The 27,732-nt window shown below is 37.4% G+C and overlaps 1 protein-coding gene across 1 annotated transcript in view; it reads left to right on the top strand.

Moving 5' to 3' along the window:
- NUP62CL (nucleoporin 62 C-terminal like) overlaps positions 1-27,732 on the top strand; it is a 79,625-nt gene that overhangs the window by 17,663 nt on the left and 34,230 nt on the right. The window contains exons 2-4 of the mRNA XM_032592238.1: positions 15,389-15,493; positions 17,021-17,119; positions 22,649-22,808. Coding sequence (XP_032448129.1) covers positions 15,436-15,493; positions 17,021-17,119; positions 22,649-22,808 — 317 coding nt within the window. The 5' untranslated portion in view covers positions 15,389-15,435. The remainder of the gene's footprint in view (positions 1-15,388; positions 15,494-17,020; positions 17,120-22,648; positions 22,809-27,732) is intronic.

Genomic DNA, 27,732 nt, shown 5'->3' with positions numbered 1-27,732 from the left:
ATAGGGCTTTGGGAAATGTCAGTGGATAATAGGGTTTTACAAAAGCCAGAAGTGCTATCCAACGGGCATTTTTTTCTCATTGCTAGATTTATACCTGAGTATTTCTCTTTTTTAAAGTGACTGTAAATGGTACTGTATTTTTAATTTCACATTGACTTGTTTATTGCTGGTATGTAGAAATACAATTGATTTCGTATGTTTATCTTATATCCTCTGACCTTGCTGAACTCACTTATTCTAGGAAGTTTTTTTGTAGATTTCTTAGGATTTTCTACACAGACAAGACAGTCATGTTATCTGAAAATAGGGACAGTTTCATTTCTTCCTTTCCTATCTAGGTTTTTTCCTCTTGCTTTAGTGTAGTAGCTAGAAGTTCTAATATTACATTGGATAAGAGTGATGAGAGCAAGCATCCTTTCTTTTTCCCAATCTTAGGGAGAAACATCTAGTTTCTCATTAAGTATGGTGTTAGCTGTAGTTTTTGGTAGATGCCCTTCCTCAAGTTGAAGATGTTCCCATCTATTCCTATTTTTTTGAGACTTTTACCATAACTGGGTATTGAATTTTGTAAATGCTTTTTCTTCATTAGTTGATACAGTCATGTGGATCACATTGATTTTTCAAATATTATACCAACTTTGCATCCTTGGGATAAATCCCACTTGGTCCTGGTCTATAATCCTTTCATATATTGCTGAATTCTATTTGCTTATATTTTGTTTGATTTTTTCGATTCGTTCATATTCATAAGAGAAAGTGGTGTGCAGTTTTCTTGTTTTGTATCGTCTGTCTGGTTTTGGTCAGGGTATGATACTGGCTTCATAAATTAGGTCAGGAAGTGTTTCTCCTGTTTTGTTTTCTGAAAGAAATTCTTCTTTAAATATTTGGTAGAATTCTCCAGTGAAACCATCTGGACCTGGAGATTTGTTTTTTAGGAGTTTTAAAATTATGAATTCCAAATTATCTATTTCTTATTAGTGATTTGTGGTAGTTTGTGTGTTTTTAGTTGGTCCATTTCTTTGAAATTATCAAATTTGTGGGTATAGTATTATTCTTTTGATGTCCACATGGTGTGTCATGATAAGCTGTTTCACTACTGCTATTGGTAATTTGTATCTTCTCTCTGTTTTCATTTTCAATCTCTTTTTAAAAAAAGATTATTTATTTATTTTGAGAGAGAGAGCACAAGCAGGGGGAGGAACAGAGAGAGAGAATCCCAGGCAGACCCCAAGCTGTCAATGCGGAGCCTGATGCAGGATTCAAACTCAAAAACTGTGAGATCATGACCTGAGCTGAAATCAAGAGTCAGATGCTTAATCGACTGAAGTACCCAGGTGCCCCTTTTTTTTTAATCTTAGTAGAGGTTTGTTAATTTTATTGATGTTTCAGGAATCAACTCTGTGTCATTGATTTTTTTTTTCTATTTTTGTTTTCTATTTCATTGATTTTTGCTCTTTATAATTTTCTTCTGCTTGCTTTGGGTTTATTTTGCTCTTTTAGTAGGTTTTCAGGTGGGAACATGGATGATTGATTAGAAACTTTTCTTCTGATTTTAATTTTTAAAATTGAAATATAATTGACATATTAGTTTCAGGTATACAATATAATGATTCACTCTTTGTATATATCGTGAAATGATCACCACAATAAGTCTAATTAAATTAACATCCATCACCATACACAGTTATAATTTTTTTTCTTGTGATGAGAACTTTAAAGATTTACTCTCTTAGCAACTTTCAAATATACAATACAGTATTAACTACAGTCACCATGCCGTACATCTTCTTTTCTAATGTGTACATTTACTGCTGTAAATTTCCCTGCTAGCACTACTTTAACTACATCCTATGAATTTTGGTAGGGTGTATTTTCATTTTCATTTACTTCGGTGTAATTCTTATTTTTGTTGAGACTTCCTCTTTGGCCCATGAGTTATTAGAGTATGTGTTTAGTTTACAAATGTTTGGAGATTTTCCTATTGTTTTTCTGTTTTTGATTTCTGGTCCCTTTCCATTGTAGTTGGAGAATATACTATATCATTTTTATTATTTTGAATTAGTTGAAGTTTGTTTTATGGCCCCGTACAAAATCTATCTTGGTAGATGTTCCAGGGGCACTTGAAAAGAACGTGTATTCTGTTTTGTTGGGCAAAGTGTTCTATGAAGGACAATTGGATTTTGATGGTTAATGGTTTTGATGAGTTCTGTATCCTTGCTGATTTTATGTCTAGTTGTTCTATCAATTGGTAAGAGAAGGGTGTGTCTTTAACTGGAATAGTGGATTTGTTTATTTCTTCTTTCACTTTTATCAGTTTTTGATTCACATATTTTGAAGCTCTGTTGTTAGTACATATATATACAATTGCTAAGACTTATTGGGGGATTGGCTCTTTATGTAACATCATTATGTAATTATGCCCTTCTGGTAATTTTTTTCCTTTGAAGTCTACTTTATCTGATAATAATATATACATTTCTACTTATTGTTGTATAGTATCTTTTTTCCATCTTTTTATTCTCAACCTGCCTCTATCATTATTTTTGAAGTGAGTTTCTTATAGACAACATACAGGTCGGTCATGGTTTTTTAATACCCTCTGTCAGTCTCACTTTTAATCAGCTTATTTAGACCGTTTACATTTTCCATAATTATTGCTATGTTAGGTCTTAAGTCTGCCATTTTATTTTTTGTTTTGTTTGTATTTTTCATTCTCCTGTTTTCTGTTTCCTGCCTTCCTATTGATTACTTGAACATGTTGTAGAATTCCATTTCAGTTTAAGTATTTTTTTAATGTTTTATTTTATTTTTGAGAGAGAGAGAGCAAGAGCGAGAGCGAGAGCGAGAGAGAGAGAAAGAGAGAGAGAGAACATGAGCAGGGGAGTGGTGGAGAGAGAGGGAGACACAAAATCCAAGGCAGTCTCCAGGCTCTGAGCTGTCAGCACAGAGGCTGACATGGGGCTCGAACTCATGGACCGTGAGATCATGACCTGAGCTGAATTGGGACACTGAACTAACTGAGCCACCCAGGCGCCCCAACTATAGTATTTTTGAGAGTTCCTCTTTGTATAGATTTTTTAGTGGTTGCTCTAGGTAGTACATATATATGTATAATAGTCTAATTGTTATTTTACCTGTTCGAGGTATAGAAACCTTTCTCCCTGTATGTCCCTTAACCCACCCCTATTTGTAACGTAATTGTCTTAAATTATTCTATCTACATACTTTTAGAACCACATCAGGCCGGGTTATAATTTTTAACCATCAAACATAATTTTTAAAACTTACAACAAACAGGAAAACCAATTGTATTTGCCCATATTTTTGCTCTATTTGTTGTTTCTTCCTTCCTGAAGTTCCAAGATTCCTTCTGTTGTCATTTCCTTTCTGTTTAGAGGACTTCTGTAGCTGTTCATTTAAGGTGGTCTGTTGGCAACAAATTCTCTTGAGTTTTCCTCTCAATATCTTCATTTCCTATTCATTCCTGGAGGATATTTTCACTAGCTGTAGGATTGGATTCTGGGTTGGCAGTTATTTTCTTTCAGCACTTGAAAAATACAGTTATACTTCCCTCTTGCCTCCATGGTTTCTGATGAGAAATCTATCATTTAAATAGGTTTCCCCCTATAAATTAGATGCTGTTTTTCTCTTGCTGCTTTAAAGACTTTTTTTGTCTTTAGTTTTCCGAAGTGTAGTGATTTTATATGTCTTGGTGTAGACTTCTATCATCCTAGCCTCCATTTCACTGGTTCCTGTCAATGTCTGCTCTCAAATCCTTCCGCTTAAGTTTGCATTTTGGTTATTGTCTTTTTCAGTTCTCAATTTTCTGTTCAGTTCTTTATATCTTCTATTTATTTGTTGAGGTTTTATTTTCATTTCTTTTTCTTTCTTTCTCTTGGGTAAGGCTATTTTTTCTCATGTTTCAAGTGTATTTATAATTTCTTGTTGATGCATTTTTATCACGGATGCTTTCAAATCTTTGATCATCAATTCTAACGTTTGTTATCTTGCTAATGTCATTTTTCATTCAGTTTGAGACCTTCCTCATTCTTGGTAGGATGGGTGTTTAATTGAAACCTGGACATTTTCATATTATGTTATGAGACACTGAATCTGATTTAAGGCTTTTTTTTTCTTTGCTTTAGTTGGTTTTATTTGACATTGCTCTAACAGGGGAATAGAGGGGTGCTGCTTCGTTACCATAAGGTAGGAGTAAAACTTCATTTTCCCTGTTGGTCTTCATTGCTGCCCAAGGCAGGGGTCTCCTAATTACTGGTGGGCAATGGTGGAACATCCTGCCACGTCACTGTGAGGAGAGGGTTCACAAACTGCTGGCAGAGATGAAGAACCTGGCTCCCTACTTGACCTTCTCTGATACCATTCTGGCACAGCTATTGGGACACCTCATTACAGTCTCACGTGGGTAGAAGTTTAGGCTCCTCACTTAGTGTTTGCTAGGATAGGTAGGAAGTAGGGCCACAGTTTTTTATGTGGCGTTTGGTTATACTAGAGTGGTTATTGTCTAAAAGATTTCTGTCTTATTAGTCTGCCCCTTTCCTTGTCTTTCGTCTACAGAGCAGGCTTTTATTGGGGCTTTTATGTGGGGAGTGGGGAGTGGTCTATATCCATTGGTATTTCTGGGCTGCTAGCCTATTCAACTCCAAGCCTGGGAAATACAAGGCAAAAAGAAAACCTGTGGAACTCACCATCATATCATTCCTTGTGTCTCAGGATCCTTTTCTGGTTTGCCTTCTTCTCACCACTTTTTAGGGTCTTCTTATGTTTGTTTTATATATGATATTTAGTTGAATAAGTGGTTTTTACTTGAGTAAGGAAAAGGATCTGCATCCCATTTTCCTGGAAAGGAAGTCCCAAAGAATTTAATTTTTATATTGTCACATCTCTTATTCTTCTGAGTTTCTCTCTCTGGACAAATAGGCCTTTTCCGTCTCAAGATCCTTAAATTTTGTAGTTTTATTACAGTTTATATTTTTAGGAATCTTATTTTTTTCTAAGTGATTAGTGAGTTCAACCATTATACTTCATTAAATAGCCATTCTTTTCCTATTGATTTGAGATGCTGACTTCCACATACAGCAAATTATTATATATGATTAGTTCTGCTTCTGGACTTCCTATTCTGTTCTATTGATTTGCCCTTTATTGTTCTAATATCACCATTTTAGTTATTGGAGCAGGCCCCGCTATCTTGTAGCATAAGTCTACCTTTCCCAATTCTGTTGAAAACATTCTTGGCTATTTTCTATGGCCAAAAACTTGTTAAAATAGTTGGCATTTTCTTATGTTTCTTAAATATCAAGGAATTGAGGCTGGTTTGGGTATCCTTATAGCACTGGATGGAGAAAATTATATTGAACCCTTCCTCTAGTCCAGTGGTTCTTAGCTGGAGATGACTTGTCCCCTCTCCTAGGGGATATTTAGCAATGCCTGAAGACATTTTTGGTTGTTGAGATTGGGGAGGTACTACTGGCATCTAGTGGGTAGAGCCCAGGGATGCTGCTTTTGACCTTGATTGACCTTGAAAATAAAAGAGCCAGTTTTTTTGCTAGCAAAATGGGTTTGTTTGAATAGAGGAGGAATTGCAATTTGGGACAAGCAAGCTACAGCAAAACCATAGGCAAGTCTGGAGAACAAAGGAGAAAAAAGCTCTTTTAGAGAAAAGGGGGGAGTTGGGAGGGACTGTTGTAAACAAGAAGTCCACTGGAGTAAATTGGGTGTTTGAAGTGTAGTGGCTTTTCTTCGGCTGTGTTGTGACAGTCTCTCATTGGCTGGGCTGTTGCCAAGCAAGGAGAAGATCTTCCTTCTGCTGGCTTAGTAAAACAGTCTTTTTCCTATTGGGCCTGCAAAGGGCTGCAAGTGGTATGGTGTGAGAGCTCCCTCTTCTGGCCTCCCAACCCCATTTTAAATGAGGTTTCCTTTATTCAGAGTCACACTGCAAAATATCCTGCAGTGCACATGAAAGAAAATCTCGTGTCCCCTACACTCAACACTTCTGACACCAAATATGGGGGGGGGGGGGTTCTTCCCACACCAACGAATTCTCCAAGTCTCTGGACACCAGCTGGGTTCCCTACATTCAGTTATGATCCTCATTACCTGGAGTTATCACAGACCAAATATTTCAAGGGCTCAGTCCCACGGAACTGACCACTACTTCAGATACCAATTGTGAGTCCTAGGTTGTCACGTGTACTTCTGACCTACTGCCTAGAAGTTGGGGATTCCCATGACTCCCTCCTTGGGTTGATAATTTGCTAGAACAGCTCACAGAACACTGGAAAACACTTTACTTACAGTTACTGGTTTATTATAAATGATACAACATAGGAAATAGGGGAAGGTATGGGGGGGGGAGGCCCAGATCTTCCTTGTCTTCTCCAGGTGTTGTCACCCTTTTAGCAACGTCCATGTGTTCACTAACTTGGAATATCTCCATACCCCTTCATTTAGGGTTTCAATGGAGGTTCTATTATGTAGGCGTGATTGATTCAATCATCAGCCAATGATGATTGAACTCCATCTTCAGTCCCTCCCATTTCCAGAGGTGAGAAGGTGGGGTAAAAGTTCTAACGCTGCAGTCAGTTGGTTGGTTTCTCTGGCAACCAGCTGCTCATCATTAAGGGCTCTTTAAAGTTCACCTCATTAAGGGGCACCTGGGTGGTTCAGTTGATTTAGCATCTGACTTCCAACTCAGGTCATGATCTCAGAGTTCGTGGGTCTGAGCCCAGCGTCGGGCTCTGTGCTGACAACTCAGAGCCTGGATCCTCCTTCCGATTCTGTGCCTCCCTCTCTTTCTGCTCCTCCCCCACTCACACTTCGTCTCTCTCAAAAATAAATAAACATTAAAAAATAAAAATAAAGTTCACCTCATTAATGTAAATCAAGTGTAGTTGTATAGGCCTGGTAATAAATAACCAGGGGGTCCTTTCACCTATATTACTTCTGGAGCTATTTCATGAACTGGGGACAAAAACCAAATATTATAACGAAAGATGTTTCTATCACTTTTATCACTTAGGAAATTACAAGGGTTTTAGGATCTGTCCAGGAAAGGGGACACAGACCAAATGTACATTTCTTTTTTTAAAAAAATGTGTATTTAATTTATTTTGAGAGAGCACGTGAGCAGGGATAGGGGTGGGGGATGCAGCGCAGAGAGAGGAAGAGAGAGAGAATCCCAAGCAGGCTCAGCGCTGTCAGCACAGAGCCTGATGCAAGGCTCCAACCAACAGATCATGACCTGAGCTGAAATCGAGAGTTGGACGCTCAACCAACAGAGCCACCCAGGCACCTCTGTACATTTCTTATTATATCTCAGCATGGGCTAGTCTTCCACAATGAAGAATTACCTGGCCCCAAATGTCAGTGATGCCACGTTGAAAAACCCTGCTCTAGTTCTATGATTAGGAAAATAAGACTGTCTCTTAAATCCTTTTTTATTTAAGAGTAGGACTCCTATAACTTAAAAGCAAATCATATTAGACAGTATTTTCTTCCTTAGTTACCTCTGGGTATGTGATTTAAGGTCAGGCCCTGAAATTATGCCAGTGCCTGAGACAAAAGATTAGGATTTTTAAATATTGGCATATATCAAGTGCAATTTAAATTAGTACTAGTGAAGAAGTTTCAGTAATATGGCCAGGTGTAAATACAAAACTCAATAGTGTTCCCATGTTTAAGCAATAGTAGTTGGGAAATACATATAATGGGAAAAGGTCCCATTAACAATTTCAACCAAAAATTCAAAATGCCCAGCAATAAACATTTGAAATGTGCATGACCTATTTGAAGATAACTCCAAAATTCTACTGAGGAATATAATAGAAGACATGAATAAGTGAAGAGACCCACTGAATGCACAGACTCGATATATAAAAATGTCATGTATCTCCAAATTAACCTACACATTTAATGTAATTCTTATAAAACCACAATGGGAATTGTTAAAAAACAAAACTCAACCGAGTAAAATTTGAAGAGGTAATTGGCATTTTAAGCGATTCATGAATTGGGCAACATCCCATCTAGCAAGTAGAGAGATTTTTCAAGAAATGGTACAAAATGGAAGGTTTTTATGGGAAGGAGGGTGGGGCAAGAATTATTAGCAAAAGAAAAGAAAGGATTGTTTCTGGCTGCGTGTCTTTTGGCTGCAAGGGAACAGCAGGGTTTTTTTGTTTGTTTGTTTGTTTGTTTTATCATGCAGATTACCTCCCTAGTACTGATCAGGAAATTTCAGATTGATTTTTAAAAGGTCACCTTTCTGGAATAGGTTGAAACTATAATGATGTTGTGGTTTCCTGTGGTGGGGGACAAATGACTCCCAAATTGGGCTTTTTTTAAATAGAAATTTGGAGAGAGGGAAAGGAAAGAGGGACTTGACTAGAGTCTAAAGTTTAAATGGGGGAATAAATGCATGAGACTAGTCAAGTCTTTTGTTTTTTAAGGAAAAGTAATGATGGAGTACGTGTAGGAAAATACATGAAAATGTATGTTAAGTTTATTCTCTTCCTGTAAATTTAAAACATTGTGTAATATAAAAGCACATGACTTCTAGTGCTATAATTGAAATTTTCTTGTGGAACAGTGATAGAAAAATTAGTGAAAAATTTTAAAGTATAGAAATAAATCTGGGTCTATGAAGATGACATTTTCAAATCTGTGGTGAGAGAGGATGGGGTAGTGAGTAAATGAATTGCAGTACCTGACTAGCCAGGTGATTTGGGGGATTTTTTGCCTAAAAAGATTGTTGAAAAGAAAACCACAGGTCCAAAATGGTGTCACTTAGGTTAAGACCCCAAATCAATAAGCCAGGGCTTAATACCTAATCTAACTGCTGTTTCAACCTCCCCCAGAAATATTAAGTCTTAACTGGTCAGTCAGGAATTTTCTGATAAGCACTGATGAGGTTATCTGTCACTTGGGCCCTCTACATCCCCCAAAAGAAGATGAGCTCATCTGCATAATAAGATCCCCTGCTCTTCCCCCTAAAAGAAGGTGATCCTGCCTGAAACAATTCTTTCTTTTCTTTTGCTCATGACTTTCTTGATGCACCCTTCTTGGTATAAAAAACAAAAAAATTATTTTGTATAATTCCCACGAGCTACATGAGATACTGCCCGATTCGTGAATCATTTAATAAAGTCAGTTAGATCTTCAGATTTACTCTGTTGAATTTTGTTGTTGGTTTTTTTTTTTAAACAAGATCAACCAAAAGAAATACTAGGTGAATTAAAGGTAGAAAATGAAATCATAAACATTTAAAAAATGCAGATAAATATGACAATATGTAAACAGTATTTCTTGGGTTGGGGAAATATGTAGTATATTCAGGCAAATGGTTCAAAAAGAAAACTATAAATAGTCGCCCATCTACCCTGTATTACCCCCACCTCCTCTACTCCCTGGATTCAGCTGACCACTGTAATTGTATATATCCTTTCAGAATTTATTCATGGACTTGCTAGCAAATAAAAAAATATATTCTTAGCCCTCTACCTCTACCTTTATTTTTTCTACATAAATGATAGTATACACAATGTTCTATGCCTTCCTTTTTAAACTTACTTATAAACTTTATAAACTTACTTTAAACATTTTGGGGATCTTTTCACATCAATCAGTATATGGATAGCTCTCTCAGTATTTTTTTTTAAGTTTTATTTATTTATTTTGAGAGAGAGAGAGAGAGTGCACATGCACGCGTTGGGGAGGGGCAGAGAGAGAGAGAGAGAGAGAGAGAGAGAGAGAGAGAATCGCAAGCAGATTCTGTGCTGTCAGTACAGAGCCTGACATGGGGCTCAAACTCACAAACCATGAGATCAGGACCTGAGCCTAAACCAAGAAGCAGATGCTTAACTGACTGAGGGTGCTCCTCTCTCAGTATTTTTTGTAGCATCATAGAATTCCATGGTCTAGATGTGCTATAATTTATTTAGTCCCTTGCTGATGGGCATTTAGGTTGTTTCTTCATTTGCTAATACAGTGGATGAAATGGCTATCATTTTACATGTCATTTTACAGGTGTGCAAGTACATCTTTGCAGATAAATTTTGAGAAGTAGTATTATTGGTTCAAAAGATAGATTCATTTGGAATTTTTAAAACATTGGCCACTTGTTGGGGCACCTGGGTGGCTCAGTTGGTTAGGCATCCAACTTCGGCTTGGGTCATGATCTCATGGTTTGTGAGTTCGAGCCCCATGGGGGGCTCTGCTGACAGCTCACAGCCTTGAGCCTGCTTTGGGTTCTATGTTTCTCTCTCTCTCTGCCCCTCCCCTGCTTGCACTCTGTCTCTCTGTGTCTCTCAAAAATAAATAAACATTTAAAAAAATTAAAAAAACAAAAACACAAAAAAATTGGCCAATTGTTTTCCATAGGGGTTATACCAATTTACACTCCCATTAGGAACCTCAGAGGCTGCTTGTTTGTCCACAGTGTCCTTAACAGAGTGTATTACTAGGTTTTTTTTTTTTTTAAATTTCTTCCCATCTGTCTGGTGAAATTGTTCTCAATAGTTATAATTTGTGATTTTCTCCTAAAAATGAAGTTGATGGGGCGCCTGGGTGGCTCAGTCGGTTGAGCATCCAGCTTCGGCTTGGGTCATGATCTCACGGTTTGTGAGTTCCTTCAAGCCCAGCGTCGGGCTCTGTGATAACAGCTCAGAGCCTGGTGCCTGTTTCAGATTCTGTGTCTCCCTCTCTCTCTGCTCCTCCCCTGCTCATGCTCTGCCTCTCTCTCTCTCTCTCTCTCTCTTTCTCTCAAAAATAAATATTGAAAAAATAAAAAATAAAAATGAGGTTGAACACCTTTTATATGTTTAAGAGGGAAAGCCTTTTGAAACATAATATGGAGATATAAACCATAAAGGAAAAAACATGATGGAAATATTTGACTACATAAAAAACAAAAACAAAATCAAGAAACAAATGACAAACTGGGGCTGGGAAATTTTTGCAACACTTGACTAAATAGCCTTGATACACACTTCAATAATAAGACAATACTCTTAATGAGAAAATGAGTAGATGACATGAATGGGCAATTTCAAATGAGGAAATTAAAGTAGCCATTAAGCTCATAATAAAAATTTAGCCTCACCTGTCGGTAATGAATTATAAATATTAAAACACCTTTGCTGTAAAATTGATCATCTCTTTAAAAGTATACTATATGCGTGCTTCTTCTAAATGAGACATGCGGATTTTCCACAGTACACATTTTAAATAGTCAAAGGTATGTGGTAATGTTCCCAATTCCTCCCCAGCATCTCCCTGTCCTCTTCACCCTCAAAGGCGCTAGATCTTTTGGATAGCAGGATCTTACGCTATATATTGCCACAAGTTGCTCAGCAGTTGGATGTAGGCAACAACAGACTCAAATACAATTACTTATTGAGTACTTTCTCCTTTTGAAGAGGAAATAGAATGTGTGTAATTGTATATTGGAATCTGGAAAAAGTGAGTTCAGTTCAGCAGAAGCTTTAATGGAGCACTTACTACCATGTGCCATGTACAATGATCTAGAATGAGGAAAAAGATAAACTTTGTTTTTGGTTAACCAGTGAATTTCATTTGTGTCTTTATGTACTTAATTTCTTTAGCTTTATTTTTTCTTAATTTTTTTAATGTTTATTATATTTGAGAGAGAGAGACAGAGAGACAGAGAGCAAGCAGGGGAGGGGCAGAGAGAGAGAAGCAGGCTCCAGGCTCTGAGCTGCCTGCCAGCACAGAGCCCGATCGATGCAGGGCTCGAACTCACAGACCGCAAGATCATGACCTGAGCTGAAGTCGGCCACTTAACCGACTGAGCCACCAGGCACCCTAGCTTTATTTTTTTATATACTTTTTTATTTGAAATTTTATTTTATTTATTTTTTATTTGAAATTTTAAAGCAAGAGGCAGGTAATCTGTTTTCTGAAACTATCCCAGACTTCTTTTTTATTATTTTTTCACAGTTTTATTATTATTTAATTCACATGCTGTGTAATTTACCCATTTAAAATGTACAATTGATTACTTTTTTGTATATTTACTGCATTGTGCAGTCATTACCGCAGTTTTAGAATATTTTCATCACCCTTTAAAGAAACTCTATACCCATGAGCAGACACTATCCATTCCTCCCTTCTGCCAGTCCCTGACAACCACTAATCTGCTTTCTGGCTCTAGATTCCCCTATTCTGGACATTTCATACAAAAGGAATCATAAAATATGTGATCTTTTGTGATTAGCTTCTTTTATTCAGCATAAATTTTTAAGGGCTCATCCATGTTTTAGCATATATCAGTGCTCCTTTTCCTTTTTATGGCCAAATAAAATTCCATTGTATGGATGTACCATATTTTATTCATCCATTCGTCAGTTGATGTTCATTTGTGTTGTTTCCACATTTTGCCAATTATGAAAAACGCTGCTATGAACATTCACATACATGTTTTTGTGTGGATATATGTTTTCATTTCTTTTGTGTAGGTACCTAGGAATGGAATTACTGGGTCATATGGTAAGTCTATGCTTAATACATTGAAGAAGTGTGAGGCAGCTTTCCAGAGTGGCGGTACCATTTTACATTCCCACCAGCATTGTATGAGGTTTCCAATTTCTCCTCATCCTCACCGACACTTGATTTTATCTGACTTTTTGATTTATAGCCATTTTAGTCCATTTGAAGTGGAATCTCATTGTGGTTTTGATTTTCAATTCCCCAATGACTAATGACAGTGAATTTGTTTTCATGTGTTAGATGGCCATTTGGATCAGCCACTTTGTATCTTTCTGACCATTCTTTTGTAGTCACATCTCCCACTGCCCACAGCCTGGAAATAATCTCAATTTTTAAGGATTTATGTCATTAGATTTTGCTTACCTGGCTAATCCAGGATAATCTCCCTATCTCAAGGTACTAAACCTTAATCATATCTATAAAGACCTTTTTGTCACGTAAGGTAATATGTCTGTAGGCCCTGGGTATTAGGATGTGGCTATGGTTGGGGACCATTTTTCTGTCTACTACATCATCTTAACAATACTAAATCTTCTGATCCACAAACCTGAGACCTTTCCATTTATTTAGGATGTCTTTAATTTCTTACAATGATGTTTTATCTTTTCCTGGGTATAGGTCTTGTACTTCTTTTGTTAGATTTGTTCCTAAGTATTTTTTGAGTGATTATAAGTGGAATTGCATTCTTAATTTCATTTGTGGATTGTTCATTGCTAGTATATAGAATTGGAATTCATTTTTCTTTTTAAAAATTTTTTTAATGTTTATTTATTTTTGAGAGAGAGAGACAGAGTGTTAGTGGGGGAGGGCAGAGAGAGAAGGGAGACACTGAATCTGAAACAGGCTGCAGGCCCTGAGCTGTCTGCAGCATAGAGCCTGACATGGGGCTTGAACTCATGAACCATGAGATCATGACCTGAGCCAAAGTCAGATGCTTAACCGACTGAGCCACCCAGGTGCCCCTGTAATTCATTTTTCTATGTTGATCTTGATTCCTGCAGATTTGCTGAACTTGTTTATTGTTCTAATAGATTTTGTTTGTGGCTCCTTTAGAATTTTCTGTAATCATGATCATGTCACCTGTAAATAGATATAGGTCTATTTCTTTTTTTTTGATCTGGATGCCATTTATTTTGTTTTCTTGCCTAATTGTCCTGGCTAGAACTTCCAATGTATTGTTGGTAAGAGCAGACATCCTTAGTTTGTTCTTCATGATAGTGGGAAAGTATGCAGTCTTTCACCATTAAATATGATATTAGCTGTGGGTTTTTCATGAATGCTCTTTATCATGTTAAAGAAATTCCCTTCTCTTCCTAGTTTGTTGAACCTTTTCATCATGAAGCTGTGTTCGATTTTCTCAAATGCTTTTTCTGCTTCTGTTGAGAGGATCCTTTTTTTATAGCATAATTGAAGTATAATTCACATATCTTAAAATTCACCCTCTTAAAGTATTCAATTCAACGTTTCTAAAATATATTCATTGAGTGTGCAACCATTACCACTATGTAATTCCAGAATATTTTCATCACCCCAAAACAAACCGGGTACCCATTAGCAGTCAGACCTTATTACCCCCTCCTCCCAGCTCTTGGCATCCACTAGTCTACTTTCTCTCTATGGATTTGCCTATTCTGGACATTTCATATAAATGGAATCATACATTATGTGGCCTTTTGTGTCTGGCTCCTTTCACTTAGGTTACTATTTTCAAGATTCATCCAAGGTGTAGCATGTATGAGTATTAATTCTTCTGATCTCAGGAGGAGGCCTCTTCAACCTTCTCTTTCCCTAGTTACCTCTGGTAAACTAACTAGTCTACAGCCTAAATCTTGGTCTCATGAAGGTACTTGCTTCCTCTTAAATTTTTTTTTTTTTTTTGAGAGAGAGAGAATCTTTTGGCCTGAATTTCCTCACATTCTTTTTCAAATAAAGTCAATTCTTTTGGGATAGCTTGGGAACTCTCTTTTTATGGGCCGCCTTTACCCTTGGGCAAAATCTTTGAAACATTGCTTTGGGTGCTGTGCAGTGACAGTTTCCTCTGATCTTGCTTATCTCTTCAGGTGTGGAAGCTCAGCCCTGTAAGTGAGCTGGGGCAAGGCAGTCAGGGTAAGGGTGATGGGGCTCCAGTATTCTCAACTTGATGTGCCTGGTGTAGAGCCTCTGCCCTATGAATGAGGGCTAACCTAAGGAAGGGAGTCCCTCTACTCTTGGCTGTACTTGCCAAGAATTTCAGCCCATTAAATCTGCTTCAACCCATTAAATCTGCGTTGGAGGTGATATGCTGGCTGCTTGCCCTCCCCAATGAAATGCTTTGTCCCTTGTTTGGGAGTCTGGGCCAGTCTTATTGGCAGCTCCTGCCTGGAGTGTAGCTTCCTTCAGGGTGAGGATGGGGATGGAGAGAAGTGGATTGTGGGTCATATGCCAGACTTTCACTGGTATTACTGAGTCTTAGCAGATTTTCTTGAGTAAATGTTCTTTATTTGCTGTATACCTGTAGGACAATTTCCCGAGATTTCAACATTTTATTATTATTATTTTTTTTCTTTTTTACCAGTTATGGTTGTTTCACTGGGGAATATAGGTCCCTAGGACTTCTTATGTTGCAGCTCTGGAGGAGGATCCCCCTCTTCCATAAAGTGGAATTTCTTTGTTATGATGGTGCTAGAAGACTGGCTGTACTCAGTATTACTAATAAACTACTTTTTTTAATCAGACTGTTATTGTGTTTTATTTATTAGATTTCAGAGTATCTGATTTTCCTTGCTCTGTTTCAGTTTCTCCATATAAATGAACCTTGTTATAATGGTGTTTTGCCTTTAAAAATTGCTCAGTGACATATATTTCTGCTCATGACTTTGATTTTTAGGTTCGGCTTCAGCATCGACTGCTGACGCCACTACTCGTTCAAGCACCATGCTGTTTACTTCAGTGTCAGATGCTTCTACCTCCACTGTTGCTTCTGGGTTCTCATGTAAGTTACTGGTTGCAGAGAAAAGCCTGGTATTTCGCATCAGGCAACTTCGCTTAATTTGCCAATATAAGCTATGGATCTCTTGCATCTCATAAATTATCATTATGCTTGAACCCATCTGTAACTGCTGATATCAATAGTAGCTTTGCTTAAGAACCCAATTGTCATGGCTTTAGCTGTGAATTTTATGTTAACATGATTATTCCAGCTTAAAGTGATAATTTTAAGCATATAATTCATTAACATTGTAATGTTTTGAAACAACTTCTTGAAGCTAATGGGAATAGTAAGATGGGAGTTTTGCCAAGTATGTCTGAAAGAGAAGAAGTCTTATTATCCATGTGAATAAGATAAAATGGGAAATGAATGTTGGAGCTTTGCTATAATGTATTCTTGCAGATAGACCAGTTTTGTGGTCCTTATACTTTACCTATCAGAAGTGATGGATGACAAAAGGACCAGTTTGGGGTTTTAATTGACACCGTGTGATGTCTTGTGGCTTCTCTCCTTGAAGAGGAACATCTGGATGTGTAGAGCTGAGAAGTGGGATATTAATTATCTTGTAACCCCAACTTCTCTGCTATGTATCTTCCATTAGTACAGTAACAACAAATGTTGAGTAATTCTTTTTTTAAAGGTCCATATAAACTGACTCTGCTTTCAAGATATATTCACAGTGCCATGACATTTATCATTAGACTTTGTTATTGTAACCCTAGCTGTAATATGCCCTCCATCCTCCACCCCCCTCCCCCGCAGCCCTGTTATAGGAAGATTGTCGCCATTCCTAGGAATAAAACTTGCCAGGAAATGCTCATGCCTACTTCAGGGTGAAAAATAGTGGTCTGCCATCCCTACCCTCTTGTGAAGTCGGCATAGGTAAACATTAGTTAAAATTGCTGGTTACCACCTGAGTTGTATTTTCTACCAAGTAGACTTCCACTTTTGAGACATGACTGGGATTCTGGAAGCGTTTTGATATGTGTAAGCAATATCCTTCTCCACTACGATAGATTTTGTGAATAAGACCATGTCTGAGGTTAGAACTTATAGTTGTTGCATGAATTTGATTTTCAATCAGAGACTTGCCCTCTGACCTTTGACAGGCTTGTTTTCATTCCTGTCTTTGATGTCCTTGCCTACAAAATGAAAAGAAAGCTCTACCATAGTGTTTGTAAAATTAACTTTAATGAGGTAAAACTTACATATAAAATTAACTTATTTTAAGCATGCAAATCAGTGATTTTAATAAGATTACTGAATTGTGTAACTACCACTAAAACTGTAATCCAGTTTTAGAACATTTCTATCATCCAAATAAGGTCTCTCAGCCCCAGATAACTAATCTATTTTATGTCTCCATAGATTTGCCTTTTCTGAACATTTCTTGTAAATGGATTAGCCACAGGTTTTTGGAGTTTAGCCAAAAGTTTGTAAAGGACACTTCAGATGAAAAAGACCCTAAATAAATTACTCACTGTTCTTAAATTAAGGTGTAATAGGTAATCTTTATGTTCTTTTCTGCAGTTGTTTCCCCAACAACTTCAAATGGAGCATTTGGTGGTTTAACTTTGGGATTTGGATTCAAATTTCCTGGAATGGGTGGAGGAGCTCATACTGTATCTAGTAAGATTTTAGAATTATTGGGGTGTGTGATGTGTTTGGATGCTCATTGGAAGTATGCTGTATAACAAGCAGTAAGTACATTGATTTCTGTAGTTTTTAGTATCGTCTGAGTAAGTTTTGATCATTTCATCATAGTATGCAAAAGGTACACCAGTACTGACGATTGCCAAAGTGTAGTGAGACATCTGATACCGATGATACTAGTCCTTTGATATGACCATACTTAAAGCTGCTATCAAATTCTTGTCAACTTTTCAATTTAAGAATTTTTATTATTTATCATAGTGTTTACATTGACCCAGTAGATTGAGATTGATAGTTATTTTTCCATAGAACTTAATCTAAGTTTTGACCTGCATTAAAGTTGACCCTATCCTAAGGCTGATTACAAGAGTTTCCATCCTAAATTTATTTCTGCCAGTTAGGTTGTAGGTTGAAGAGAACTTGGCCAGTCGTTGCCTTATAGTGAGCGGGGTGGCTAGGAGTCAGTTGCTACTTAAACCTACCATTTAAGTCAGACTCCATTTTAGGAAACTTTTACTTGTCTTATTTTAAAAGTTTATTTGAGGTGCACCTGGGTGGCTCAGTTGGTTGAGCATCTAACTGCGGTGCAGGTCATGATCTCATAGTTCACGAATTTGAGCCCCACATCCGGCTCGCTGCTTTCAGCATGGAGCCCGCTTCAGATCCTCTGTCCCCACTCTCTTTCTGCACCTCCCCCACTTGTGCTCATTCAAAAAAAATTTTTTAAAAGTTTACTTGAGGCTGAATGATTCTTTCTTCAAACCTGGCATAAATTAAAAGTCAATCTCTTTTAAATTTAAAGAAATTATTCCTAACCAGAGAGATCCACCATCTATTTATTCTTTTGCATGACTGATACCTACCTGAGTTTCTACTGTGTACTAGGCAACTAGCCAACTTATGAGAGTTATGAAGGGTGTGTCTTGAGAACTTTAAAAGTTACCATATTTGCAAATAACATAACCCATAATTTCCCCCTTTAAAATGCTGAACAAAGAACTGATTCTTTCAGCCATGGGTAGAGTCACTGAAATATGAATTTGCATGTGCTTTGAGGACCCGGCCATAACTCACCCCCTCCCTAGCTAGGTCTCAGATTCCTTCCTGCAAACTGGTACCTTTGCTCCTAACCCACCCCTTACTGCCATTGCATCTACCATTACCTTATATGCCCATCTCCCCATCAGATGTCTCAACTTGACACCCTTAACCCGGAGTTAGTTTTTCCCCCTACTTACCATTCCTTCTCCCCAAGCATATTTACTTGCTCAGACTTTTCACCTCACAGATCAGCCTTGTAGGGCAGCTTTCAAGTGTCTGTGTCTGCAAATTTATAGCCCTTTGGCATTATTCTCTGCCCTAGGTATAATCAGCAAGTTTTAAGAAAATCTTGCTTTTTTTAAAATAATAACTCTTTTAAGTTTTTTTTTTTAATTTTGAGAGAGAGAGAGAGAAAACCAGCACACAGCATGAGCAGGGGAGGGACAGAGAGAGAGAGAGAGTGAGAGAGAATCCCAAGCAGGCTCCATGCTGTCAGCACACAGAGCCCAGCATGGGGCTCGAACCCATGAACCGTGAGACCATGACCTGAGCGGAAACCAAGAGTCGGATGCTCAACTGACTGAACCACCCAGGTGCCCCAAGAAAGCTTGCTTTTTATCAGTCTTATCTTTTGTATGGAAAATGTTTGTTTGGATAGAAAAATCAGATAGTAGGATGTTTTAAAGGATCTTTTCACTATTTTATATAACCATCTTTAAGAACATCAGAATGAGATTTATTTAAATACAAATGTGATAAGCAGTTATGTCTTAGTATTTATAGAACTGTGCTTCCCTTTTACTACACAGATAATGTAAAGATGGCTGCATTTAGTTTAGACCAAAGTCATAACCTACAAAATCAGACTGTGATGGAACTTTCATTCTCAAATCCATTGCTTTTTTGTATATGAATTGAAATACTGTTGGCATTTGAGTATTATCTTCTATGCCAGAGCTAATTTATACCTTTTAAAAATACCATAAAAGCTAAGGAACAAAGATAAATACTGTCTTAAAAGGTTAAAATAATCATACCATTTTTTTTGTGACTCAGGATGCTTTTATGTTTAGGCTGACAGGTATTAATTTCCTGAAGGTATCACTCAACATCTTTGTGAAGATATTTTGGTAGTGATGATGCTTGCTTTTCTTTTTATAAAAATCATACACACACACGTATGTGCATGTGTGTGTGTGTGTGTGTGTGTGTGTACATATATCACTGTCTCTAGAAAGGATAGTTTGGTAGTTATCTTTCCAGCCTTTTTTCCCAAACACATACAAACACACATTGAATTTATTTGTTTTGCAAAAATGGGATAATTACGCGCACACACACATAATCCTACAATTATTTTTCTTATATATCATCTTTGCACATCTGTCCATGTCAGGAAATACAGATTACTTTCTTTAATGCTTATTTATTTTTTCTGAGAGAGAGAGAGAGAGAGACAGCATGAGCAGGGAAGGGGCAGAGAAAAAGGGAGACAAAGAATCTGAAGTAGGCTGTCAGCACAGAGCCCGACGTGGGGCTTGAACCCACAAACCGTGAGATCATGACCTGAGCTGAGGTCAGACACTTCACCGACTGAGCCACCCAGGTGCCCCAAAACAGATTACTATTTTTTTTTGAAAAAAATCTTTGGGTGAAGAAAAGCTTTATAAGAAGGACTCTTTCTTTTTCTTAATTGCTTTTCTGTTTTTCTGTTTGAACTAATCAATACAGGAGGGGTCTTGATAGTGTCATTAAGTTTCAGTATTTCTGGGGAAGGATTTCTTTTCAGATAAGATTTTTATTCTCAGGTGAAAATTATGATGACATATGATTGTAAAGAATGCCACATGGGATCCAGTCTGTAATCTTCTCAAGTGTTTGGAGTGATAAGTGACCCCAGGGATCCTTTGTGACTGGATATGGTCTTTCCTTGTGGTGTTCATTCCACCCTCAGAAAGGCTAACACAAAAAATGGGGAAATTATTTTAAGGATTCTTGTGGCCAAAAGGGAAATGGAATCTTTTAGAAATCTGACACAGGTATTGTCCTGGCACTGAACTTGAAAGAAATCAGAATTTAAGAGTTGTTCTAAAGGCAACTTTTAGGGACCCCTTGAATCTGTTGCATAAACATAATTCAGCTCTTCTCCCTTCGTCTACCCTTACTTTTTAAAACTTTCCATTGGTTTCCTTACCTCTTTTTCTACCTTACAATTTTAGCTTATCCTTTTAATATTTTTTAATGTTTATTTTTGAGAGAGAGAGGGAGACAGAGCACGAGCATGGGAGGGCAGAGAGAGAGAGGGAGACACAGAATCCAAAGCAGGTTCCAGGCTCTGAGCTTCCAGCATGGAGCCTGACGCGGGGCTCGAACTCATGAACCACGAGATCGTGACCTGAGCCGAAGTTGGACGCTTAACTGACTGAGCCACTCAGGCACCCCAATTTTAGCTTATTCTTAATTTTGGCTTGCTCAGACTCCTTAATTCTACTTCATGTGTGACCTCTGTAGGTCCTTTCAATCCACCTCTGCCTATTGTCTGATTTTTTTCTACACTTTTGGAAATACTTCCAAATTTCTGCTTAAAGTCTGATTCTTTCCATATTTTTGGAAATATTTCCATATTTCTACCTATAGTCTGATTCTTTCCATAGTTATAAATTTTTGAAAATGAGATGCTGACCTATTTTACCCTTGCTTGGCTAGAGTTTTCTATGCCAGACCCTTGTATAAGCTGCCAGTAGTATATGGGATGGATACCGTACTTCGGATGCCCACCCTTGTCCCAATTGACTATGAATCAGGAGCAAAGGACAGAATTCTTGGAATAAAGAAGGAATATCTGAGCTTGGCCCCTCAGCAGGAACAGAGTAGTCCAGTTCCCCTCAGTATAGGCTGTGAATATTTTGGCAGGCACCATGATTTAGGTATTTATCTAATACGGCCACTAACCTGAAAATACTGCTAATTGGGAAAGCAGAACTAATGTAAAACAAACAATTGTGTACATGTGTTATAATATATTTTTATAACAAATTTCTTGTTACAGAAGCATCATCTATTAATTACTGAGAACATTTGAAAATACAGAGAACCAAAAAGAAGAAAAGAAGACATTTGCAGGTCCCACCAGGCACAGTTTTCTGTGAATTGTTCTTTAAGTGCTCAGTGTGTAGGAAAAACCAAAAGTGCTATAGAAGTTTCAGGAAACTAAGGGATAATGGTGGAGTGGAAGAGAAGTGGGTGACAAATACCAGGAAGGAAGAATTTGAGTTAGGCCATGAAGTATATTGAGGATTTCATCTAGAGAGGGCTGGGAATTCTAGTAGGGGTGCAATAGGAAAAGACACATAGAAGTGAGGTCTGGGCTGTAGATGAAACTTTGAGAGACTTTTATTTATTAGACTGGCAAAGATATATGCCTAGTATGGGCTATAATGTAGAGAAACAGGTGCTCTCCCCTATTGATAGAAATGTAAATTGGCAAAATCTTTTTGGTTGGGCAGTTTGGCAAGATATATTAAAACTTACGGCATGCTGACCCTTTGATCCAGCAATTTCATTTCTAGGAATTAATTACACAGATCTATTCATGTAAGTATACAAAAGTATAGATGTACAGAGTTTGTATAAGATTGCAATTATTCTTTCCTTGAAAGTTTAGTAGAATTTGCCAGCAAAGTCATCTGGGTCTGGAACGTTTTTTTATGGGAAGAGCTTTGAGGATTGATTCAATTTCTTTAATGGTTACAGGTCTGGTTAAGTTGTAAATTTTATTTTTCTACAAATATATCCAGGATTTTTAATTTTTGGCAGAAGAGTTAACCCAGATATCTGGCCTGCTGTATATCACTTCATATTATAACAATGTTAAGTGCAAATCCATACAACTTTGAGTTCAAATTCACATTTAAAAAAAATGCTTCTGTAGGGGCACCTGTGTGGCTCAGTTGACTAAGGGTCCAACTTAGGCTTAGGTCATGATCTCGTGGTTCCCAAGTTCGAGCCCTGCGTCAGGCTCTGTGCTGACAGCTTGGAGCCTGGAGCCTGCTTCCAATTCTGTGTCTCCCTCTCTCTCTGCCCCTCCCCTGCTCACACTCTGTGCCTCTCTCTCTCAAAAATAAATTAAAAAAAAATTTTTTAAATAAAAAAATGGGGCCCCTGGGTGGCTCAGTCGGTTGAGCGTTTGACTTCGGCTCAGGTCATGATCTTGAGGTTCGTGACTTTGGGCCCCACGTCAGGCTCTTTGCAGACTAGCTCAGAGCCTGGAGCCTGCTTTGGATTCTGTGTCTCCCCCTCTCTCTGCCTTCCCTTGCTCGTGCTCTGTCTCTCTTGCTCTTGAAAATAAAGTAAAAAATTAAAAAAATTAATAAATAAAAATAAATGCTTCTATAGTTTTTATCCTGAATGATCAAGGACTAAGTAAGTCTCTCATTTCTTGATAACACACATTTTATTTTCCAGCTACAGCATCAACAACGACCACCACCACTGTCACTACTACCACTACGACTACCACAACCACCAGTGGCTTTGCTTTGAATCTAAGATCACTGGCATCAGCTGGGATTAATAGCATTGTTCCAGTCGGTATTAATTCCATACCTTTTACTTCGACTGTTAAGTAAGCCTGTTTATTTGAAAATTTGTGTGAATTTCATTTTATTTATCATGTACAAAGTATAGTTTGCTTATATAGCTGTAGAATAGTGTTTGAATTTTAGGTAAATGACTCCGTCAAAGGAGCAGATAAAGGATTTCTGTAGCTTCATAAATTGAACAATTAACAGCTTGCCTTTGTCTTATTACCATTATAATACTATTATTACTATTACTAATAATAGCTAACATTTGTTGTGCAATTACTAAATATTTAGCAATGTGACAATGCTTTACAAACATCATATCATTTAATCTTCCCAATAACCCTATGAGGTAGGCACTATTTTGTTCCCATTTTATAGATGAGAAAACTGGAGCACATACAAATTTTATAATCTGCCCCTGGTTGTACACTTGATAATGGTTGAGCCAGGATTAAAATTCAGCCAGTTGAGTTCCAGAGCCTATCTTAGAATCTATACCATGTCCCTCTCTAACTGTTTGGGGTTTTTTAATTTTTTTTAACGTTTATTTATTTTTGAGACCGAGAGACAGCATGAACGGGGGAAGGTCAGAGAGAGAGGGAGGGAGACACAGAATCTGAAACAGGCTCCAGGCTCTGAGCTGTCAAGCACAGAGCCCGACGCGGGGCTTAAACTCACGGACCGCAAGATCATGACCTGAGCTGAAGTCAAATGCTCAACTGACTGAGCCACGCAGGCGCCCCTATTTTTTATTACTTTTTTAAAGTTTATTTATTTTTGAGAGAGAGAGAGACAGAGTGAGTGGGGGAGGGGCAGAAAGAGAGAAAGGGAGAGAGAGAAAGAGAGAATCGCAAGCAGGCTCCGCACTGTCAGCATGGAGCCCAATGTGGGGCTCGAACTCACAAACCATGAGATCATGATCAGAGCCAAAACCAAGAGTGGGATGCTTAACCAACTGAGCCACCCAGGCACCCCTTGTTTGGGTTTTTAAATTAAATTTTTATTTGGAGACCACTGTAGATTCACATGTACTTCTAGGCAAGAATACAAAAAATTCTTTGTGTCCTTTACCTAGTATGCCCCAATAATAACATCTTGCTATGCTAGAGGTACAGTATCACATCCAGGATATTGGCATTGATATAGTCAAGGTATAGAACAGTTCCATCAGCACAAGGATCCTTCCTGTTGCCCTTCTATAGCCACACTCACTGCCTTCCCCTCCTTTTCGTGACCCTGTGCAATGAAGAATCTGTTCTCCATTTCTATAACCTTGACATTTAAAGAAATGTTATACAAATGAATCATATATTATGTGATCTTTAAGGATTGTTTTGTTTTTCTAGTCATAATTCCTTAAGATAAGGTTGTCATGTGTATCAGTACTTTCTTCCTTTTTATTTCTGAGAAGTAGTCCATAGTATTGTGGATGAACTATGATTGAACTATTCACTTGTTGATGGACACCTAGGTTGTTTCCGGTTTCTGGCAGTTATAAATAAAGCTGTGAGGAACATTTGTGTACAGGTTTTTTCTTGTGAGTGTAAGTCTCATTTCTCTGGGATCAATGCCCAGAGTGCAGTTACTGAGTGGTGTGGTTGTGTGTGTGTGTGTGTGTGTTTTTTTAATATATTGCCAAGTTCTTTTCCGGAGTGGCTGTGCCATCTTACACACTGAACAGCAATGTGTAAGGGACCCAGCTTGTCTGCATTATCACCAGGATCTGATGTTGTCACTATTTTTTTATTTTAGCCCTTCTAATAGATGTGAAATAATATCTCGTTGCAGTTTTAATTTGCATTTCCCTGACGACTGGTGATGTTGAACATCTTTTCATGTGTTTCTCTGCCATCAGCATGTCTGTCTTTGATGATGTGTCTGTTCATGTCATGTCTTGTCCATTTTCTACTTGAATTTCTTTTTTTATTTTCAAGTATTGAGAGTTTTTTTACATTCTAGATTCAGTTTTTTTTTCAGATTTGTAGTTTATAAATATTTTCTCTAACTCTGTAACTTGCCTTTTCATCTTTTTAACCGGGAGTTTTTCTGAACAAAAACTTTTATTGATGAGGTCTAGTTTTTTCTTTAATGGACCGTGTTTTAATATCAAGTTTAAGAACTCTTTGCCTAACCTTAGATCCCAAAGATTCTCAGTTTTTTCTAAAAGTTTTACAGTTTTACATTTTACATTTAAATCAGGATCCATTTTGTGTTAATTTTTCTGTAAAGTGTGAGGTTTAGAGTAAGGTTCATTTTCCTTTTTTGTCTGTGGATGTCCGATTTTTCCAACAGCATTTGTTGAAAGGGAGTCTTCAGCTTCCTCCACTGAATTGCTTTCACATCTTTGTCAAAAATCAGTTGGACATATTTGTGTCAAATGTTTTCTCTGCCTCAATTGGTACAATATTTTAGGATTTTTCTTCTTTAGCATAATGATATGGTGAATGACATTGATTGATTTTCAATTTTTTTTAATGTTTATTTATTTTGAGAGAGAGAGACAGAGCAGAGAGCTAGGGAGACAGAATCAGAAGCAGGCTCCAGCCTCTGAGCTGTCAGCACAGTACCCGACACGGGGCTCAAACTCACATTACTTGAGCCAAAGTCAGATGCTCAACCCACTGAGCCACCTAGGCACCCCACATTGACTGATTTTCAAATGTTGAACCAGCCTCACAAATGTAGGATAAATCCCACTTGGTCATGTTGTATAATTTTTTTATACTTTTCTAGATTAGTTTGCTAGTATTTTGCTTGACGACTTTTCTATTAAGTTCTTGAGAGATACTGGTCTGTAGTTTTGTTTTCTTTCATTTTTATTTTGTCTTTGGTTTTGATATGTGGATTATGCTAGCCACATAAAATGATCTGAGAAGTATCTTCTTCTGTTTTATAGAAGGAATTGTGTAAAATTGTGTAACAAATTGTGTTTATTGAATGTTTGGCAGAATTCTTTAGTGAAACCTTGGCCTGTATATTTCTTTTGCAGGAGCTTTTAAATTACAAATTAATTTCTTTACTGGTTTTAGGACTACTCAGGTTATCTGTTCATCTTTCATGAGTTTTAGTAGTGTGTGGTTTTCATTTGGTCTGTTTTTCTAAGTTGTCAAATTTATGAGTACAAAGTTTGTAGTATTTCCTTCCTGTGCTTTTAATAGCTTTTTCAATTCTTATGTTGGTATGTTGATACCTTTCTTTTATCAATTTTATTCATCTTTTTCCAAAGAAGTAGCTTTGGGGGCACATGGGTGGCTCAGTCAGTTAAGCATCCGACTTTGGCTCAGGTTATGATCTCACGGTTCATGAGTTCAAGCCCCATGTCAGGCTCTGTGCTGACAGCTCAGAGCCTGGAGCCTGCTTCAGATTCTGTGTCTCTCTGTCTCTCTGCCCCTCTCCCACTCGAGCTCGCTCCCTCTCTCAGAAATAAATAAAAATATTAAACAAATTTTTTAAATTAAAAAAAAATAGCTTTTGTTTTATTGATTGATTATTCTCTATTGTTTCATTGTCAATTTCATTGATATCTACCATTTATTATTTCTTTCCCTCTGGGGTGAGTTCATATTGCCCTTTTTCTGGTTTCTTGAGTAATGAACATAGATTATTGATTTGAGACCTTTCTTTTTTCCTAATGTAAGCATTAAATGCTCTAAATATCCTCACCATTGCATTAGCTGTGTACCACATACTCTATTATGTTTTACTTTTATTTTCATTCAATTCTGTCTACTTTTCAGATTACCTTTGTGAATTACTCTTTGGCCCATAGATTATTTAGAAGTATGTTGTTTAATTTCCAAGTGCTTGGAGATTTTATTTTCTTTCTATATCAATTTCTAGTTTTGATTCCATTATAGTTGGAGAGCATGCTCTATATGACTTCAGTCCTTTTATATTTGTTCAGGTTTGTTTTATGATGAAGATACAGTCTTTCTTTTTTTAATGCTTATTTTGAGAAAGAGAGGAAGAGAGAGCCAGAGCATATGCATGCATGCACGCAAGTGGGGAGAGGGGCAGAGAGAGAGATGGGGAGAGAGAATCCCAAGCAGGCTCCACATTGTCAACAAGGATCCTGAGGTGAGGCTTGAACTCATGAACCATGAGATCATGACCTGAGCTGAAACCAAGAGTTGGATGCTTAACCAACTGAGCCACCCACGCACCCTGAAGATCTAGTCTTTTTTGGTGAAATGTTCCATGGGCACCTGGAAATTGTTTTCTCTGCTACTGGGAGGAGTGTTTTATGTATGATGATTAGATCCTGCTTTGTTGTATTTTCAGATCTGTATCCTTGCAGCTTTCCTCTCTAAAGCTCCTTTCAGTCTGGAGAGTGGCTTTTTAAAGTCCTCAACAGGAATTGTGGGTTTGTCTGTTTCTCCCTTTAGCTCTATCAATTTTGCTTTTGTGTATTTTGAGGTTCTGCTGTTGGTTGCCTTACACATTTAGGATTGTTGGCCTTCCCTGGTGCTTTGGTTCCTTTATCATTATGCGACGTCCCTCTTTGGTCATTTTCTTTGCTCTAAATTGACTTCATCTGTTATTAATATAGCCATTAAAATTAATCTTGCATGTACATCTTTTTCCATCGTTTTACTTTCAGCCTATTTGTGTCTTTATATTTGAAGCGAGTTTCTTGTGGATAGCACATTGATGGGTCATAATTTTTATCCACTCTGCCAATTTCTGCCTTTTTGTTGGTATATTTAGCACATTTACATTTAAGCTAATTATCGGTATGTTTGGGCTTAAGTTTGCCATTTTATTATTTGTCTTTTGTTTGCTACTTCTGTTTTTGTTTTTCTTTGTTTTGTAATTTCCCTGTGGGATATTAAGACCTTTTTTAGGGTTCTATTTTGCTCTTTTTTTAATGTTTATTCATTTTTGAGAGAGAGAGAGAGAGAGAGAGAGAGAGACAGAGCATGAGCATGGGAGGGGTAGAGAGAGGAGACACAGAATCCAAAG

Source organism: Lynx canadensis, chromosome X (assembly GCF_007474595.2).
Source record: "Lynx canadensis isolate LIC74 chromosome X, mLynCan4.pri.v2, whole genome shotgun sequence".
Taxonomy (NCBI): domain Eukaryota; kingdom Metazoa; phylum Chordata; class Mammalia; order Carnivora; family Felidae; genus Lynx; species Lynx canadensis.
The sequence above is the reverse complement of the archived record's forward strand: the minus strand, read 5'-3'. Positions and strand labels throughout refer to the sequence as shown.